The sequence below is a fragment of the Gobius niger genome, assembly GCF_951799975.1.
Source record: "Gobius niger genome assembly, chromosome: 6".
Taxonomy (NCBI): domain Eukaryota; kingdom Metazoa; phylum Chordata; class Actinopteri; order Gobiiformes; family Gobiidae; genus Gobius; species Gobius niger.
The window spans coordinates 10,468,234-10,486,280 of NC_136857.1; the positions used below are offsets into that span (position 1 = coordinate 10,468,234).

Consider the following 18,047-nt stretch of genomic DNA (forward strand, 5'->3'; position numbering starts at 1 on the left):
ATGCTGTCCTGAGATACAAAGTGAATAGCGATGTTCTCTGTGTCGTGCCAGTATCAAAGGTGCCTAGCCATAATTCTGCTCCGTGACAACACAGTGAGCACATGTGCCCGCCCCCCGCACCACCTCCCTCCCCTCCCAGCGCTGCAGGAATAAGTATATTATGTATCCAATATTCTAATCCTATATCTTAGATTTTTATTAGAGATTATAATTACATTATTAATAAAAAAAGAAAGAAGAAGAAGAAAGAAAAGATTTTTTTTTCTTGAAGCCAAACCAAACGTCAATGTGGGACATCTCGGCTCGGGCCTAAAATCTTACTAGTTGTGGCACAATGTACAATATCCCTCTCTCTCTTTGTTTCTTCTGTATTTACTCTCACGGACAATTAATGACTTAAAAAAAAAATGCAACATACTACAACACCTGCAGCGGCACTTGTGGCCTGCAGGGGCATAAGGGGCATAAGTCAAGTAGGAATTCAATTTGCCAGTTTTGTCATCAATTTGATATGAGGAAACATGCTTTGTTTCAATTACAAAACAACACCTTTCAGAGGTTTCCCATCGATATTAAACAATCCATTCCAAACCTCTGAATGGTGCTGTATTCGCATTCTGATGTAACAACTTCAAAATATGAGAAAGCAAGAAGGTACTGCAATGCAAGGTCTTAAAAGAAACAAACATTTATTTGGAATTCAACAGCTCAAAAAACACCAAAGTGCATGTTTTGTTACAAACTAAAATCAAAATGAAAATCACTCAATGTTACATGTGTTTGTTTTTACGATTCATTTGGTTCAATGACGCCACTAATGGCAGAAAACAGAACAGAAAAACGCTTCTCTACTTGTCATCTTTGCCAATATCACATAAAGAATGGTATTGTCTGCTGAACATGATCATTTTCAATCATAAGTATGTGCTAAAGTTGAGTCACATATAGATAATTATATGTATGCATTTTTATAGTTCCTGATGCAGCGCCAGGCAATGTGGGTGGAGGAGGCGGGAGCCGATCTGAATTGGTCATCACTTGGGAGGTAAGTGATCAGTTTTATGTCGCTGATATTCCTTTGTCTCTGAGGGAATTTTTCTCACTTGAACAAATCCTGCTCTGTTTGCCTTCTTTGGGCGTATATTAATATCTTACTGAAGTGTTGCTTCGCATTCATGATAATTTCTAACCTAAAGCGACGTACACAAGACTCCGCATGACAGTTATGGTCATTAATGAGGCGGGGATCTGTGGCAAATTGCTTTCACACAATGGAAGCCCAATACAATAAACGAAAGCAGGTTTGCGTCTGAAAAACAAGGTTGATATTGAAGAAGTCATTAGTTTGCGAAAGCTTTTGTGTTATTTCAGTTTTTGCATTTCATTAGCTGCACAAATAATATTCAAATTTTAAAGCAAATCTATAATGAGCCTAGATTTCTATTAAAAGCTTTTTTTTTGGTGATATTATTTAGTGTTGTCAGGTGGGTCACAAAAAGCAATTTGCGGGTCACGCTCTTCTCGGCGCCTCTTGAAAGCGCGAACGTGAGCGGTTTGTCTATGTTTTAATATCACTATAGTTTTGTGTTTCCCTCCCAGCCTGTCCCAGAAGAGCTGCAGAATGGTGAAAGCTTCGGTTACATCATCGCCTTTCGGGCCTTTGGGGATGCGAGCTGGACCCACGTCGCCACCTCTGCCCCCGGCGCCGCCCGCTATGTTTATAAAAACGACAGCATCTCACCCTTCTCGCCCTTCCATGTCAAAGTGGGCACTTACAACAGCAAAGGACAGGGACCCTTCAGCCCTGTGGTCACCATCTACTCCGCCGAAATTGGTAAGAGGAATGCAGCGGAGGAAACTGATGTTATGACCCGCGCAGAACTATAGGAAAGCACATTGTGTATTCAGCTCGGTTTGTGTGGAAGCCGCTTCTGTCCTCACATGACATGTAAAATGTCTGCAAAAGTAGAATCCACTCTCAGAGGGTGGAAATCACAAAGACGACGATGTATTCTGGACATTATAACACATTTGGCTGCAACTGAACAAAGGCAAAATTGTATACAACAGCAGCACTAGTAAGAGAAATACAGCTTTTGTAAATGGTTGAGGTCCGGACAAAAAGAAAACATAAAAAAATGCTCCTCATTTACATGCAAATAGATGCCTCCAAATATCAGCACTCCATTGAATGACTGTGCTAAAATGAGAAGCAGTTGGCATTTAGATCCATGCTACTTCTCAGCATGCTAAGTGAGGGTCAGCGCGTGGAGCAGGCTCAGTCTATTTCCCATCTGCACCTGTGAGATGATTCATGGAGCAGAGATCAGGGCTAACTCCACAGTGCTCCAAACGTAACAGGAATGAAGAGATTTGTTCTGGCTGCTTTTCGCTGTGGGAAAGGTGGCCCAGCTCAGTGTCCTGTTGTGTTTTTCAGAGCCAAGTGGGATGCCAGCGGGGGTCTGGGCCAGAAGTGTCTCGGCCTCCGAGATTGAGGTGAATTGGCAGGCGCTCTCCTTCACCCCTGAAAGGGTTCTGGGCTATGAGGTACATTTGACTCTTTTAAATGGAAATAGAAATCGCACACAACGCTTTTCAAATGCTTGTCATCACCCGTTGTACCTCTGAGCCATCACTTCCCAACTCCAGTCGCCATGGAAATGGCTGCTTCAGTTGGAAAACAGTTATAGCAAAAATTATACAGTTCTTTGTAGCTACACGACAGGAAAACATGTCAGGCCGTTTGAGCAGAACAAAGAGAAATTGCCTGTCCACATGTGTCTTTTCTGCCGCTGTCATTTATAGCCACTATGGTCTGGCTGTAGTACCTTGGAAATCAATTAAACCATGTTCTGCAAATGATTTAATAATATATACTTCTTTGTATTCAGGTAATATTAAATTTCATTTGTCCTACTTAAATATACAAAATGGAAAAACGCTGTTTAGCAAATTCAAATGTTAGAAAGTGGCTGGTTGCGATGCAGACCACCTTCAATCCAATCCAACTTTATTTCTATAGCACAGTTTCCAAAGTGCTGCACAAGAAAATAAAATACCATTAAACCAGAAACAGTAAAGTTTTCAAAGTCTGCGGATGGAAGCACTAAAATGTAGCTTTAAACAAACAATAAATAAAACTACAGTTTCATTTGTTTTTATTCAGCATTTTGAAATGTTCGTTGCAGCGCTGTGTGTGTGTGTGTTTCTTTTGTGCAATGGGCAGCCTAAACCCTTGTCCACTTTTCTACAACATAAACAATTACAGATGCTTCCTCCTTGCAACAACAACAACAACAAAAAACATCCGGCTTGCTTTTAAAGTTTTTTGAAACTCTAAACTCAGTTTCTGCCTTACTGTCCATTTGAAAGTGTTTGAACAAGAGTAAACTTTGGCGGAGTCCATAAAACCGCTGTGTCTTGGATCAAAAGTCGTGCTTTTAAAAGCTCTTTTCTCAGATCTGTCTTTTAAGAATCCAGACTTCCGTTGTTTTTTGCAGTCTCAATATTGGCCCAAAACCAGGAAAGAGAATTAAAGAAATATTGTATGTGTATTATTTGAAAAACCGAAAACAAAAGTTAGTTACATTCTATTATGCAATCCCTGCACCTGCACAAGAGTTATTAAAAAATCTTATTCAGGCAGCGGTTTGATGCCCAAACGTCATTTCCCTTTAATACTTGTTCAAGCCCCATAATGTGACTGCAATGATTTAAGCAATAAGTGAAGTTATTAATTAATTAACTAGGGAGACTTTTTTGGCTCAAGGGAATATTTATTACCATTTTTGGTGTTTGGTCAGTGCCTCCAGAATGCTGTTTTGATTGTTGTTATTCTGAAAAGATCTCATTGATTGCTTTCATAAAATATGTATGTCTGAATTGCTCCTAAATGTCAGCTACATTCATCTGCGTCTGGCAGTATGCCTTGTTAAATCTTACATAATTCCTTTCTGGAAATCACTACATGAATCAGAAACGCATCCATAATTCATTCATTCATTTCTGCAAAAGTTACATCAAATACTAGTAATGTAGTTATATATATATATATATATTTTTTTTTTTTTATGAGCAAAAGTAGCAGAACCAAAGCTTAGAGGTTGACGCTCTTGCCTCATAGCAAGAAGGTCTCTGGTTCAATTCCCGGATTGGATGTGCCTGCGTGTATGGAGTGCATTCTCCCCTTGTCCTCTGGGTGCTCCACGTTCCCCCTTAATCCTCCAGCTCGGCACTCCTGCCCGTAAAACTAGCTCAAACACATGGCGCTGAAAATGTAGAGAACAAGTGTACATTTTTTGTGGTAGGTGGAAACCGGTGGAAACCTACGCACACACAGGGAGAACATATAAACTCCACACAGAAAGGCCCCGTCCAGGTGGGAATCGCAATGCCAACCACTGCCTGTGAGGTCTCCACATTCAATAAAAAGCATCCCACATGAGTCATCGTCATTTTTAGAAAAAGAAAAACTCTTTGGAGCCATGCTTTTAAGCAGTTTAAATGAGGTCCAAATATTAGAACCCTGTTTACCAAGTGACTTTTGGAGTTGCCCCAGGGCACCAGGGGGTGGTATAACAGCAATGTCAGATCCCCGCCATGAGGACCAAAGAAAAGAGCTTTTCTTGCCCATTGATAAGTACATAGGAAACTTAACATGGGAAGAAAGTACGCATGCAAACATCACCAAAGATAAGAATGAGAAAGGATATTTGCAATCACTTGTTAATGGCAATGCATCTTAATATCTTTTCAAATAGGTGGTATATTGGGAAGACGACACCAAACCGGAGACCATGGGTAAAGTGCGTGTGCCGTGGAACCAGACATCTGCCACAGTGAGCGGTTTGGCAGGACACACGCAGTACTTCCTCACCGTGAGCGCCTTCAACACAGCAGGCACCGGGCCCTTTCTCCCTGCAATCAATGTCACCACCAAAAAACCACGTAAGTCTGCAAGTGCCTCGGGTGTCAGCGCTGTTCAGCTGTTTGATTTCCAGCATGTACCGGAGGTGGAGGCGGAAATTACAAAGGCTAAAGTTTGAATAAAAATATATATGTGGGGGTTACACTTGGAATGAACTTTTAGGAAGTGTCAAAAGTGGAATTCAAATGTAAGTAAACAAAAGAGCCTCAAGCTAATGGATCCATCAGTATTCAAATTATTTGGACAGATTCCTTTTACGATGTCAGTCAGTGTAGTCAGAAATCTGCAGCAAGATAGTGCTTGTTTTTTCAGTCCAAAATGGTTGCTTTCAAAATGTCCGAATGTCTTGCAATTTCTTTTTGGTGAGTAATGCTTTCAAAGTGAGCGTTGTAATTTGTGCGTTTCCTCCAGTCTTTCCTTTACAAAGACTGTACTTACATTATCTTATGCCTCATTTAAGTGCACACATTAGCACATTTATCCGAGTGCCACACCTGTGTTTCTGTTGCAAACTACATTATTACATTCAAATGCAGCTCTATGGATTAAACGCACACAAGTTTTAAACAAGTTTGGAAAGTCAAATCCCCAAAAGTCAGAAGCCAATAGACTGTGGCTGTCAACTAATATATAATATTGCATAATACAATATATTTTAGGACCTGAGTGTCAGTGGTATGTTCTGATCATGACATTTTAAATATTTTTCTCATCCTACAGCTCCAGCTCAGCCACCCCTCAATGTGGAATGGACTTTAATTGGCTCTCACCTGTCTCTTTACTGGGAGCCTGTAGTGGCGATGGAGTCCGAGTCAGAAGTCACGGGGTACCAGGTGAGCTCTACCCCTCGCTCTCACATCCACGGTTTATTCCCATTATGCTGAATGTGTCTGGGAAGTGTGTGGAGAGGGCTGTCCTCTCACTGCAACACGTTTGTGTCCCGTTCAGCTGTCATACAGGAGGCAGAGGCACAAAGAGGTAAATACACTCACCACCAGTAACTCATCGGCGGAGCTGAGTCTACCGGAGGATGACGAAGACTACATCATTCACATCAGGACCATGAGCGAAGGGGGTCTGGGACCGGCTTCAGATCCCATCAGGGTCCACCAACTCAGTGAGTTCATTATTTGTACTACAGATATACTGCAAATCGGGCTTACCAAGGCAAACTGGAAGAATATGTTGACACAGTATATGAAATTCTCCTTTAAGGATTTCAAGAACTCCCTGAACGTCACTTGTCATTGTGTTTTTTATTATTTATTTTATGTTCAGCATTGCCAATTTTCTCTGTAAACACATTTCTAAAAGTGCTTACATTTTTACTCGATACCTTCCTTTATGTGTCCAATGCTTTTCTCCTGTTTCAATATCTGTTTCAATCATTTATATATAGCACTTTTAGATGTATATTTGCTGAGAAAATGTTGAATGTGGCGAAGACTTACTTTACCTACTGTATGTTTAACCTCTTAACTCCCACCTGAACCGAGCACATTTTCTCCAGTTTGGCCTTACCCAAATTTAAAACTTCTCCAAAAAAAGTGTTGAAATAGCAACAAAAGAGCGACAAAAACGTGATGAAAAAGTGATGAAAAAGCGACAGAAGTATGCAATGAAAACGCAATGAAAAAGCCACAAAAGAGTCGTTGAAAAGTGACAAAAGAATGTGTGATAAAAATGCAAGAGAAAAGCCACAAAAGAGCAAGAGAAAAGTGACAAAAAAATGTCAAAAATGTGACGACAACGCAGCAGCAACGTGAGGAAAAAGATCAGTATAGATGAGTTTTGAGGCATTACACTGGCCTTTTAGATTTGGGTAAAGCTGGACTACACCTGGTTAAGTTTAGGGTCTAAAGGCATATTTCAGGATTTTTTACATAGGGCCTCATTTCTTAGTTATCCAGAGTGTTGTTGAGATATATATTTTTTTAATTCATGCAGTCCTTATATTTGAAGAGTTTAGTGGTCCTAGGCTAGCGCTCGGCTAGCGCATGTCTATGGTAACTAGTAGCCTGCACTAAAAACAGTCTGACCCACTCCACAGTGCACCTGAGGCAAATCCCTTATACCACCAGACTACCAATATAAATGCCAGACTACCAATATAAATGTCTATACCACATTTTGAGGGACTATTTTCTAGCAGATCACTCCGCCGCTGCGTAGCTTACAACCAGGAAGCTGATGCTGCTCAAATATAAGTTATTTTAAATGCAAAATGGTTATATTAAAAAATGTATTCAGTCAACACAGACATATCGATAGTCTGGCGGTAAAAGTTATTTGCCTCAGGTGCACTGTGCTTGGGTCAGACTGTTTTTAATGCAGGCTACTAGTTACCATAGACATGCACTAGCCTAGCACCGCTAAACTCTTCAAATATAAAGACTGCATGAATTAAAAATATATATATCTCAACAACACTCTGGATGACTAGGAAATGAGGCCCTATGTCAAAAAGCCCTTTGGCTAGTATCTGGTGAAAGATGATCTGGTTAAGTGTTGGGTTAGTTCTACTTTAGACATGCTCAAGTCCTGGTCGGATTTGGAACCACCCTAGTTTAGACCTGGTTTAGGTCTGGCATACTCCTCACATGTTCATTGGGTCTTCAAGGACAAGACTTTATTTGTTTTCAGGAAGAATTAGCGCTTTCGATCCAAAAGGTTGCAGACCACTGATTAAAAAAAAAAAAGGCGAGAATAAGAAATATTAAAAGCCGCTCTTAAGTAGTCAATAATGGCCCAAGAAAAATGCATCATGGGAAGAGATCTTTGCGAGCAGTTCAAAAAGGCAAACTCCATAATGTCACTACCGGTGTCAAGTGCATGGCTGGCTTCCCGGAGCTTGGCAATTTGGAGAGGGAGTGAGAGGGGTTAGAAGTGATTAAAAATAATTAGAAAGGAGCAGTGTTGTTGATTGGCTTCAAGATACAAAATGTTCTCGTATCACAATTATCATGTTGATATGTGCCAAGGGTGTTCTTGGCTGGTCGTCTGTTTGCGAGATGAGGTGCAATTTTCGGAAAACAAGCCTTTTTTTAAAAAGCTATGCATCATTTCTCTAGCCTTCCATTACGCTTTGTCCTGTTCTCCTAATAAACAATGTGTTCCCAGTATCATCATCCTTTTTCTTTCAATAAAATATGCTGATCTTGCGAGGCAGAAACTTGACATGTAGCCATAACCTTAGTCGCGAGGATAATCTGTTTTTTATTATTTACACACTCTTGTAAATGAAGCCACTTATCCCTCTTTGAAGCCAACTGGGGCGTTGTGTCCTCATTGACTCATTATAAGCTGCGTCCTCGCTAACCTCTGCTGGGCTCTCCGCTGGCTCAAAATTTGCTGAAATTTGTCGCACAATTCATCTCTGTCTGCGAGCTTGACTCCCCCCCCCCCCCCCCCCCCGTTACTGGATACGATTGTGGCCCGTTGGGACTGGAGCGGTGGGCTCCTCTGCTGCAGCTGGGACAAAAAAATAAAAATGGCATTGTTAATATGCTGTGTTAAAATTCACCTATTCTTGTTTACCTAGTTACCATTTTTTCCCCATCGCTTTTGAGGCCAAATGTGTTTTCACGAGCACATACATAAGCCTTCAATCGGGCATAATTTCTTTTGGATTAATAATATATATTTCATGCCAGGAAAGATTTTAGCAGGATATTATCTCATTACAGAGTTGTCAGGGATCCAGAAGAGCTAATTGACTGCCTTAAATCTTACATGAGAAAGTGATGAGCGGAGACTTCCCTTTGCTTGAGCACATATTTTACTGATAAGTGCAAGTCAAAGCATGTGCTCAAATGGGGGTGTGAGTGCACAGTCCATATACAGGCAATGACTTGGAGCTTGGAGCTACTTTATAATATTCAAAACAACAACTAATAATCTTTGAATTGTTTGCAGTGGTGCACATTGTACCCTTAGTCTTCAAAGTGTATTGAGCGGATGTGTTTTTTTTGTCCCCCATTGCTTGTATAGTTTACATTGATTTTCGCCATTAACAAAAGAAAATGAGAACAGTACACGGCTTATGTGGCGCAAACAAACCATAAAATGTATAGTGCAGCATAGACAGGACACTCCCATTACTAACTGCTTTCATAATATACCAGATCATACACAACATTGTGTGCAGTGCTTCGTTTGAGCTTGTTAGCACTTTGCACAACCTCTTCCTGTTTCTGTGAAAACCTCCAATGAGAATATTTTTCAGGCAGAATGTAATGTGTATATCTTAAGAAGCTAAAGCATGGAAATGTGAACACTTTAACCCGAAGATGCGATCTAAGAAATGGCATTAATTCGGTTACAATTTATGTCTCTTGTTATGTACAGTTGGCTGCTCTGATTGTTTGTTCTGCATTTACGTGCCTTTAGTTTAGAGCAAAATTAGCTGCAGTTTTGAAACCCAACTAATAATACTACCAGCTGCACATGAACACATCATAAAACAAAGAAAATTGGAGATGGATGTCGTTTAATTTCAGTTCATTTAAAATTCATGCAAGATACCAGTGTATTGTCAAAAAATATGGTGCCTTTTTTTTTTCACAGTACCACTTTCTGAATGCCTGATCTTATCTGATTTCTAAAGCTAAGGCAGGGTTGGTTTACAGCAGGATGTGAGAACGTGTGGGAATACCAGGTGCTGCAAGCTTGTATGACTGAGAGCTTGTTAGTAACCGCGAATGGAAATTAGCCGATGGCTACTATCTGGCTTGTATGTTAAGTCATATGTGCATTGTGGACAGTTCACCTAAAATCCAAGAAGTTTTGTTCGCGAATAATCTTTATTTGGATCAGGCCGAATATATACTGAGCCAGTGGGAGGGTTTAACTTGTAAATGGTACCACCAATCTTTATTCTAAAAAGCTTTTCACCTTATTCAAATGCTTCTAAAGCTTAGTTGGTGTCAGTATCAGTATCTCATGTGTGTTCATAAACACGCTCTGTCCCGCACAGATGAACATAGGGCTAAACGATATGCCAAAAAAAGGATTCACAGGTTGTCTTTTTTTTTTATATTAATCAATCTCAAGTTTTTTTTTTCTTTCGTTCATAATTAAAATAAATACATGTACTTGATTCATGAACTTAAAGTAGTAATTACTATGTCCGTATATAAATAAATGAAGTGAAAATGAACTGGGTTGCATCTAGGGCAGGGTACTCTTATCCCCCGATACCAATAAAGCAGTACTAAGTAACTTGTTTACCATAATAAATCATTTTCGTAGTCCCTCTGGGGGTAATACAAGAGTTAATGGGATGATTGGGGGGTCTTTCATCTCCCCCTGGTGTCTCTAGTCAGAAAACCACACTTGCAACTTTCCTGCACCGGGTCGGAGCCACCAATACACACTAATGGAATCACAAAGAAGAAGCTAGCAGGCTAACGGGCAAAGCTAACTGTGGGCTAGCACCACTTAAACTGTATTTACTGCCAAGTTTGAGTGAAAAAAATATCTCCATTGTGTTACTGGATGTACAATATCCCTCTCTCCCTTTGTCTTTTCTGGCAGCGTAGTATTTACTCTCACGGACAATTAATGAGTAAAAACACACAACATGCTATGACACCTGTAGTAGCGCTTATGACCTCTAGGGGCACGAGTTACTTAGTACTGCATAAACATACCTTTGATACAGACCTCAGCTCTAACAAAAACAAATACTTTCCTCCAGTTTCATTTAACACACAAAAATCATCCATTGTCTCATCCAAACTCCAAAACCAGGTGCTGTTTCTGCCAAAGAAATCTCTAAACCTGACGATTATTGAGACTGGCCAAAGTAGAGATCGTGATTTCGATTGATTGTCCAGCCCTAGATAAACAGATATAAGACAGAAATAAAAAGGGCTTTGGTATTTGTGCATATACCGGGCGTGCATACAGTAAGCTTTTTGTATCCATGAATTCATATTACGCTTCTCTGGGGTAGGAGAAATCCACAGTGAAAATACATCATCTCTGTTTTAAGTTTGGAGATGAGATTCTCAGATGGGTGTCTAAAAATTGCGGGCTTTTCACACAAATACTGTGCCCCGACTGCTGCGAAACGCCCTAGTCCTGAAGCGAGGCTTGCATCACTTTCACCTTGTTCTTTCTATTCTTTTTTTTGTTGTTGTTGTCGTTGTGTGTTTGCAGGTATGAGTGCCCGTGGCTCCGGTGGGTGCATCCTGGACACCTCTCCCCTCTCTCTGCTCCTCACCATCGCAATATCAACTGTCAGGTCAACGTCATGACACAACGAAAGACTTTTCACTTTTACAGCGATACAGTTTCTTCTTTTTTTTTTTTTTCTTTTAAAAGTTTCTAAAGGAGACTATGCTCTCTTTTTTGGAGTTCCAGTTTTTTGCAATGTTTGTTGTTGTACACAGTAAGAGGGCAGCACAACGGCACACTACGCTGTCAGATTTCAGAAGTTGCTTATTTTTAATTTCTTGCTTTGTTGCCAGGCGGGAATACAATGGCCCATTTTGACGCGAGAAAGTTACAGATGCCTTACTTCCATTCACGTGCCAAAGTAGTCTCAGCCTTCTGGTTGTTCTCGCTAAAATAGCCACACAAATCCTTTTAAATCCCCTTAAACTCTCCCTATTAGCAGTTCTTTGCTTTGTATTTTGATATATTTCCAGTTTTGACTCATTCAGCGCTCATTCAGCTGTGCCTGTGCCTTTGGACGATCCTACAGCTTCACAGAAACATACTGCAGCCGTCCTCGTCTTTATGTGCGTTGTTAAAAGTTGGTTGTGTCCCAGATGAAAGTCATAAAGCATCTCGCAGCGGCGGCCATTTACCCCAGATCATTTTGTGGTGAAGAGCTAAACGCACCTCTAGGGCTGCTTAATCTTTAATGCATTTTGTAGCGAGGGCCAATGATGAGTCTGAGGTTTGGTCCAAAACGCTAAAATGCCGCCGCTTCCAATCAGTCAAAATCCATTTCATTTTTTTCTGACATTGGTCTCGGGTGCGCAATTTATTTTACTTTTTCTTTTTCTTTTTTGTGCTTTTGTAAGCTTTCAACAGGTGCACTATGAATAACATCCAGAAAGGTGCATGAAATTCATTTTGTCAAAGCGAAGTGTACAAGGACACTTGCCAAAACACTTTCGTTTCTCTTCAATGCTTTCTGAAACTACATTGTCAAAAAGAGATTTGAGTAATACCGGGTCTAACTCAAGGTCTCACCATAGCCTTTTTGTAGGTAACATTTCAATGCATTTTTACATTAATCTGTTGAGGATTTCGTATCTACATACAGTATATGAAAGTGCAGTGTGGTCATATAGTATGCAGAATAAATAAAATAGCAGGCATGAGGTGGGTCTAGTATATTTTTCCATTCTCTGTTTTATCAGAAGTCAAAACACTTCTGTTTCCAAGAAACCTTCACACATTTCAATTTGGAAACAAAAACCCACATGTCATCAGTTACCACTGTAGCCTATTTTACATCAACCGTAATTGGCGGACTGAAAATAACATAATAGCTGCTCTGTTCCAGACATGGACGGATAACAAAAATGATCATAAATTGGCTACTAAAAATAGTATTTGACAGGTGAATAAGGTAACGCACAGAGCAGAACAAACTGTGCTAAAAGGCTGTGCTGCCGTAAAAAAAACGATTTCTGTGCTCAAGTAAAAGTGGTTCAAAATTTGTAAATTTGTGAACAACGCAAATAACAAAGTTTTTTCTCAACTAAAACAAGGTAACAGGACAACTGATCCCACTTTACATTACAACATAGTAATAACATGGTTAAAGGATGGAAATATAATGGTAAGTGAGTGATCATGCACTTGGCAGCCCAATTATCAAGAATACACTAACAATGTTTCCTGGCAATTGAATAGTTACATACAGTGAGGGCTAAGGTTAGGATGAGTCATGCAGTATCACGGTGAAATAGATTATGTCCTGTTTCCATGTAAATACCATAGTTACCATGTTTGGTGCTATTCCTGTGTTAAGTAAAGTGCTGCTAGATAATTAACCTGATAACTACAGAACTGACGCTGCTCATAGCGAATCAAGTCAAGGAGGTTTATTTGAATGTATTGCATAAATGGAATATAAACAGACCTTTCTATTGTTGGACATGGGTACTGCCAAATAGCAAGTCAATGTAAAGGGAACTAAAGACTACTGCAGAACCTTCAGCCAAAGCCACAAACCAACAACAACCATAACGTGCTCCTTATTGGGTGTTATCCATCACAACTGTTGAAGCTCTTTTTGGATTTGGTGACCCTGGTAAACTGTGAAAGCTCTGTTTACTAATTTGCAACATTTAAAGTTGAGATAAATCTTTTGTTTCGGGAACAAATGGATGCTGTGCTTTGTATGTCCATCTGGGCGGGCCCGCAGAAATCCAAGCGTTTCCATTGTCATCTCCAAGACCCACTGAGGGTTTAAACAGCGCTGCCAACTGTGCCAGGCTGGTAATGAAAAAGTCCCCACCAGCTTGGACATTATCTGGCAACATGTCCACTCATCTGTGTGTGAATATTTTGTGAAGCTGTTCTTTGTTGTTGAGTTTTGTGTGCTTTATCTATATATTAGGGCTGCACAATACAAGCAATTGCAACGACGTCACACAAGGGGCTCGCACCTCCTCATGAGGCAGAAAGACAACACTCGTACTTGGGCACTGTCTGGCTTCTCGCTGTAAACCGTACAAATCCTCTTGTTTTTCTGCCACCTTTTTGATTAGAGCCCATAGGCATGACCAGATGTGGCGTTTGTCTAGGATGTTTTCAGTCATGATGTGATTACTGTCAGGTATCATAATTATCAGCATGTTACATTTTGGAACACAACTAGGGCTGGGTACTGTTAAAGGATACTAGCATGGTATTGAAAATAAGTTCAGGTAGGCCTACTACTGGTATTAAAATATATATACATCGAAAGAAGGTGCCACATAAAATATTTTTATTTAGATACTAAGTTTGTATGCCTGGTGGGCCAATGGACAGCACTTCAGAAAGTCACTTGATCATTTCAGCTCAAAAAAAGCATACACATTAAAAATATATATACATATTTTATGTTGGGAAAAAATATAATTTTTAGTCTGTTTGATGGTTCTTGGTGACAAATATTTTATTACAGTGTTGTTCAAGTACCAGTATTAAAGCAGAACTAAGTAACCGCATGTTGTGGTTTTATACTCATTAATTGTCCATGAGATTAAATACTACGCTGACAGAAAGAACAAAGGGTTGTAAATACTGCTTAAGTGGTGCTAGCCTGCAGTTAGCATCGCCCGTTAGCCTATTAGCTCCTTCTTTGTGATTCCATTAGTGTGTATTGGTGGGTCCAATCCGGTGGCAGGAGAGTTGCAATTGTAGTTTTCTGGCCGAGACACCAGGGGGAGATGAAAGACCCCCCAATCATCCCATTAACTCTTGTATTACCCCCAGAAAGACTACGAAAAGGATTTTTTAAAGTAAACAAGTTACTTAGTACTGCTTTATTGGTATCGGGGGGATAACAGTACCCTGCCCTAGATGCAACCCAGTTCATTTTCACTTCATTTATTTATATATGGACATAGTAATTACGCTGTATTCGTCCAATACAGCATAGTCTTGGACGAACCACATGCGTTGTTTAAAGTATTATAGCACATGTGCTAATTTTCAACACCTGTCCATAGTCTAAACATGAGACCAAAATTGCATGTCTTTATTTCTTCATTAACCATGAATTTCAACTGTGTTCTTGGCTCGCACATCAGAGGGAGTTCTAAATCATCAAAACATTCTGAAACAGACCTGAAATCAAAGCCAGACACTTGTTTTAAATGGGAATCAATATTCCCTCTTCTGTTTTAGGAAATCTGTTGATGCGAGAGCTTACCCTTTGCGAAACCATAGCAATATGTATTGTGCAACCCTGATATTGTATCTCGTCCTTGTTCATTTCCTTGTGTGCGAACTGTTCAATGCTGAAGTTAGCCGTCCCCCTTCACCACGCAGGCGTCTATTTACCAGTCTGTCTTGACCCTGGGCAAAGTCTGATTTAGCGAAACATTAAAGTGTCTTAAATTAGGACTTGCCTGGAGGATGTCCATTGAAAAGGGCATTGCAGTGATGGTAAATAGATATCTCAGGACTTAGGATGACCCCATCAGTACAATGGGACGTTTCAAGGATTTGCGAGTTTGCGTCTGCAGTCATTATTTCTGGCTCTTCAGCAAGGCCAGTTTTTAAGTTTGGAAAAGGGAATGTACAGTAGCTTCTTAAACCATTTGTAGTTCTCCGCAGTTCAGGGCTTTGGGCAGCTAGAAAGCATTTGAAATTTCATGATAAAAAAAAAAAACATTCTCAGAAGAAAGTCGACGTCGATGCTTCACAGATTGTGAAAAATCTAATTAGAAAATATTTGTACGGCCAGTCAGCGCCTTGCAAGATTAACTTTGTATTCAATGTGAAGTTTTTCCAGGCATTCTCTGTTAATTAGGTGTCCCAAGCGCAGTCTTTGAACCCTTGTTGTTTTGTGGCTTTACTTGTCTTATGTCTCAGAATGTCTCCAATGTTTACACTGACGACAAATGCATCGTTTGAACAAACTTCTTGATATTAAGTTCATCAATGGTACAAAAGTAGATGCAACACTTCTGTTCAGTAATGTTTTGTGGGGCTGCTTTTCTCTTTTAAAAGATTGATATTATTCATAATTGTTTTTTTGCATAAAGGTCAAGTGTTGCTTTATATGGCAAAATGGTAAGCTTATTGAAAAAGCCAGGAGCTCCCCGCCCTTTGTTTGCAGTATCCATGCATACTGCATGTGTACTGTTGTGATTTCAGTAACGCGACAGCGAGGCTGAATCAATGTGTCCTACTTTTCAATTGTAATTCGCACTCAAACACAATCTGGAAGAAATCAACATGCAGCCAGGACTCAACAGCTGCTATCGCTCCACACAGCCTTCTGGTGCAGTGACATACACACTCTACCTGTTACAAGGTAGTTGTGGTATTTTTGTCTTTTTGTAAACCTTTCCAATTTCCGTGCTGTTTTCCAGATTTGATAAAAGGCACGGGATTGGTCTCACAATAAATGTAAGAGTTGCTTGGGGTAAAAAAAATGCTATCATTGGCACCATCTGATTTCCCCATGCGCTGCAGACATTCCTGTGTTTTGTTCTCAAACACAACCAAGCACATCGCGAGTTTGAAGCTGGCGGTATTGTCAGTTCTACCACATACCAAGTACAGTGGCTTCAGGAAGTAATCAAGCCCCTCTCCTTGTTACTAGGTTCAAGAATTATTCTTAAAATATAGTATTAATTCTGTTATTTAAAAATGTACTCTCAGGCTCATGAGGCATCTGCCGTTGTATTGGATCAAAGCAGTGAAATCTTTCCATTGCTTTTTCCAAAATTGTGCAAATCTGTCGCCATTTCTATGTTTGCACATTTTCAACATTTCTGCAAGTGAATGAATCTGTCTGCAGGTTTTTTCAGAGCTGTTTAAACCTGTTAAATTTACTATTTATAGCTATATTCTGATGTAAACACGCTGTTATTAATGACAAAACTTATAATCTAGAGATCTTTTTCCAGGTAACTCCCAAAGACTTTCTACGCTTCTTAATGCGCTTGATGATCCACATTTTCCTTTTGGTCAGACTTTACTTAAGTAAACTCATGAATGATCAAGTTAATTCACCTAAGTTTATCCTCCTGACATTTTTGTTTGTAAAAGCAGCTAAAGTAATTGCAGCTGTTTTTTCTGTGTGTGAGAAACACAGAGAAAGGAGGTCTGTCCTGCATCATGAGAGGAGTAAAAATCAGTAACATCCTTTGGAAATTCCCGCCACACCGTATGTCCACAGGTTTTTGTTTTTTTCGGATAGTTTGGCCGCTGATGCCTGGCAACCCTATATTGTTGGCAAATCAGTGTAAAAACTTTCTGAAACCACTGCATAAAGTACATGAGGCAAAAAATACTGTAACTCTCAAATCCGCAATGCAAAAACAATGTCAGCAGATGATGGTAGGGTGACAACTGAAAAGTTCTAATAATCTAAAAACCCTTGTCCAGTTGATGTGTGTTGTTTAACATTGACAATGTCAACACTATGAATGTATGTGCACAATAGGGACATTATGGGGGGTTCAGAGTCCTTGAGGGATTATTGAGGACCAGCATGTGTGAATGCAGAGGGGGCATGGAGAGAGGCAGGACTGATTAGGCACATGCAACATTGCTCATAGCAGCTTGCTTATGTAGCCTACAATTCTAACCAACACAAGTTGGCCTAAATCAGGGTCAATCAGGACCCTAGTCTTAACATTCATTGTTTGAGAATCACTCTAAGACATTTGGAAAGTCAGCAGCACCGGTTAATCAGATCGTCCTCTAAAATCAAACCTGTGGGCAACAACACTTGACCTTTCTGTTGTATTCTCGACCCGACTGTGATCTCTGTGAGATCGAGCAAACATTTTCACATTGAAAAGTGCCATCAGCTGATCTTGAGACGCTGGAGCCATGCATGTATGATATTGTTTTGTGCATTTCTGTTTTCTAAATGAACAACTTAATAAAAACAAGTCACTGAGCGGTGCTTTTTCTCTCCGAGTCTTTCTGAATTATGCTTTGTACCTTGTCATTTTCAGCTTCAGCAGATTTTACTGTCTTTTACTGCCGGGAAGAGTGAGTGGCGCCTTGGGGCACCATCAAAGCTATAAAATGCATAACATTATGAAAAAGCATATAAATGAGAGTAAGAGGCAGAAATAATATCCTTTACGGTGGATAAAGAACACATTTACAGAATTTAAGTGTTTTATTACAGATTAAAGGTTCATTCAAATGCAGTGGAGTTTGACTTCACGTTGGCGATGATGATGCAAAGACTTACTAAAAATAAACAATGATTACTGTCTCCTTTTTTGAAGAGTGTTATAGGATGCACCTACTAAAGTTCCGAGAGTTTCTACTAAAACAGCAGAATAACATGAAAAGCTACCGTGAAATATTGATTGGGGCAGTGTTGCAGAGATGCTTTTAAGATAATAAGAGGGAGAGGACCCTGTGAACAGATCAATACCAAAGGGAAGTGTAGAAAAGCTGGGTTTCTCTC

At 39.9% G+C, this 18,047-nt stretch overlaps 1 protein-coding gene across 1 annotated transcript in view; it reads left to right on the forward strand.

Annotated features, from left to right (window-relative positions):
• Positions 1-13,116, forward strand: part of cntn3a.2 (contactin 3a, tandem duplicate 2) — a 74,385-nt gene extending 61,269 nt beyond the window's left edge. The window contains exons 17-23 of the mRNA XM_079558592.1: positions 975-1,045; positions 1,600-1,834; positions 2,438-2,547; positions 4,761-4,947; positions 5,648-5,760; positions 5,876-6,044; positions 11,090-13,116. Coding sequence (XP_079414718.1) covers positions 975-1,045; positions 1,600-1,834; positions 2,438-2,547; positions 4,761-4,947; positions 5,648-5,760; positions 5,876-6,044; positions 11,090-11,187 — 983 coding nt within the window. The 3' untranslated portion in view covers positions 11,188-13,116. The remainder of the gene's footprint in view (positions 1-974; positions 1,046-1,599; positions 1,835-2,437; positions 2,548-4,760; positions 4,948-5,647; positions 5,761-5,875; positions 6,045-11,089) is intronic.
• Positions 13,117-18,047: the final 4,931 nt, after the last annotated feature.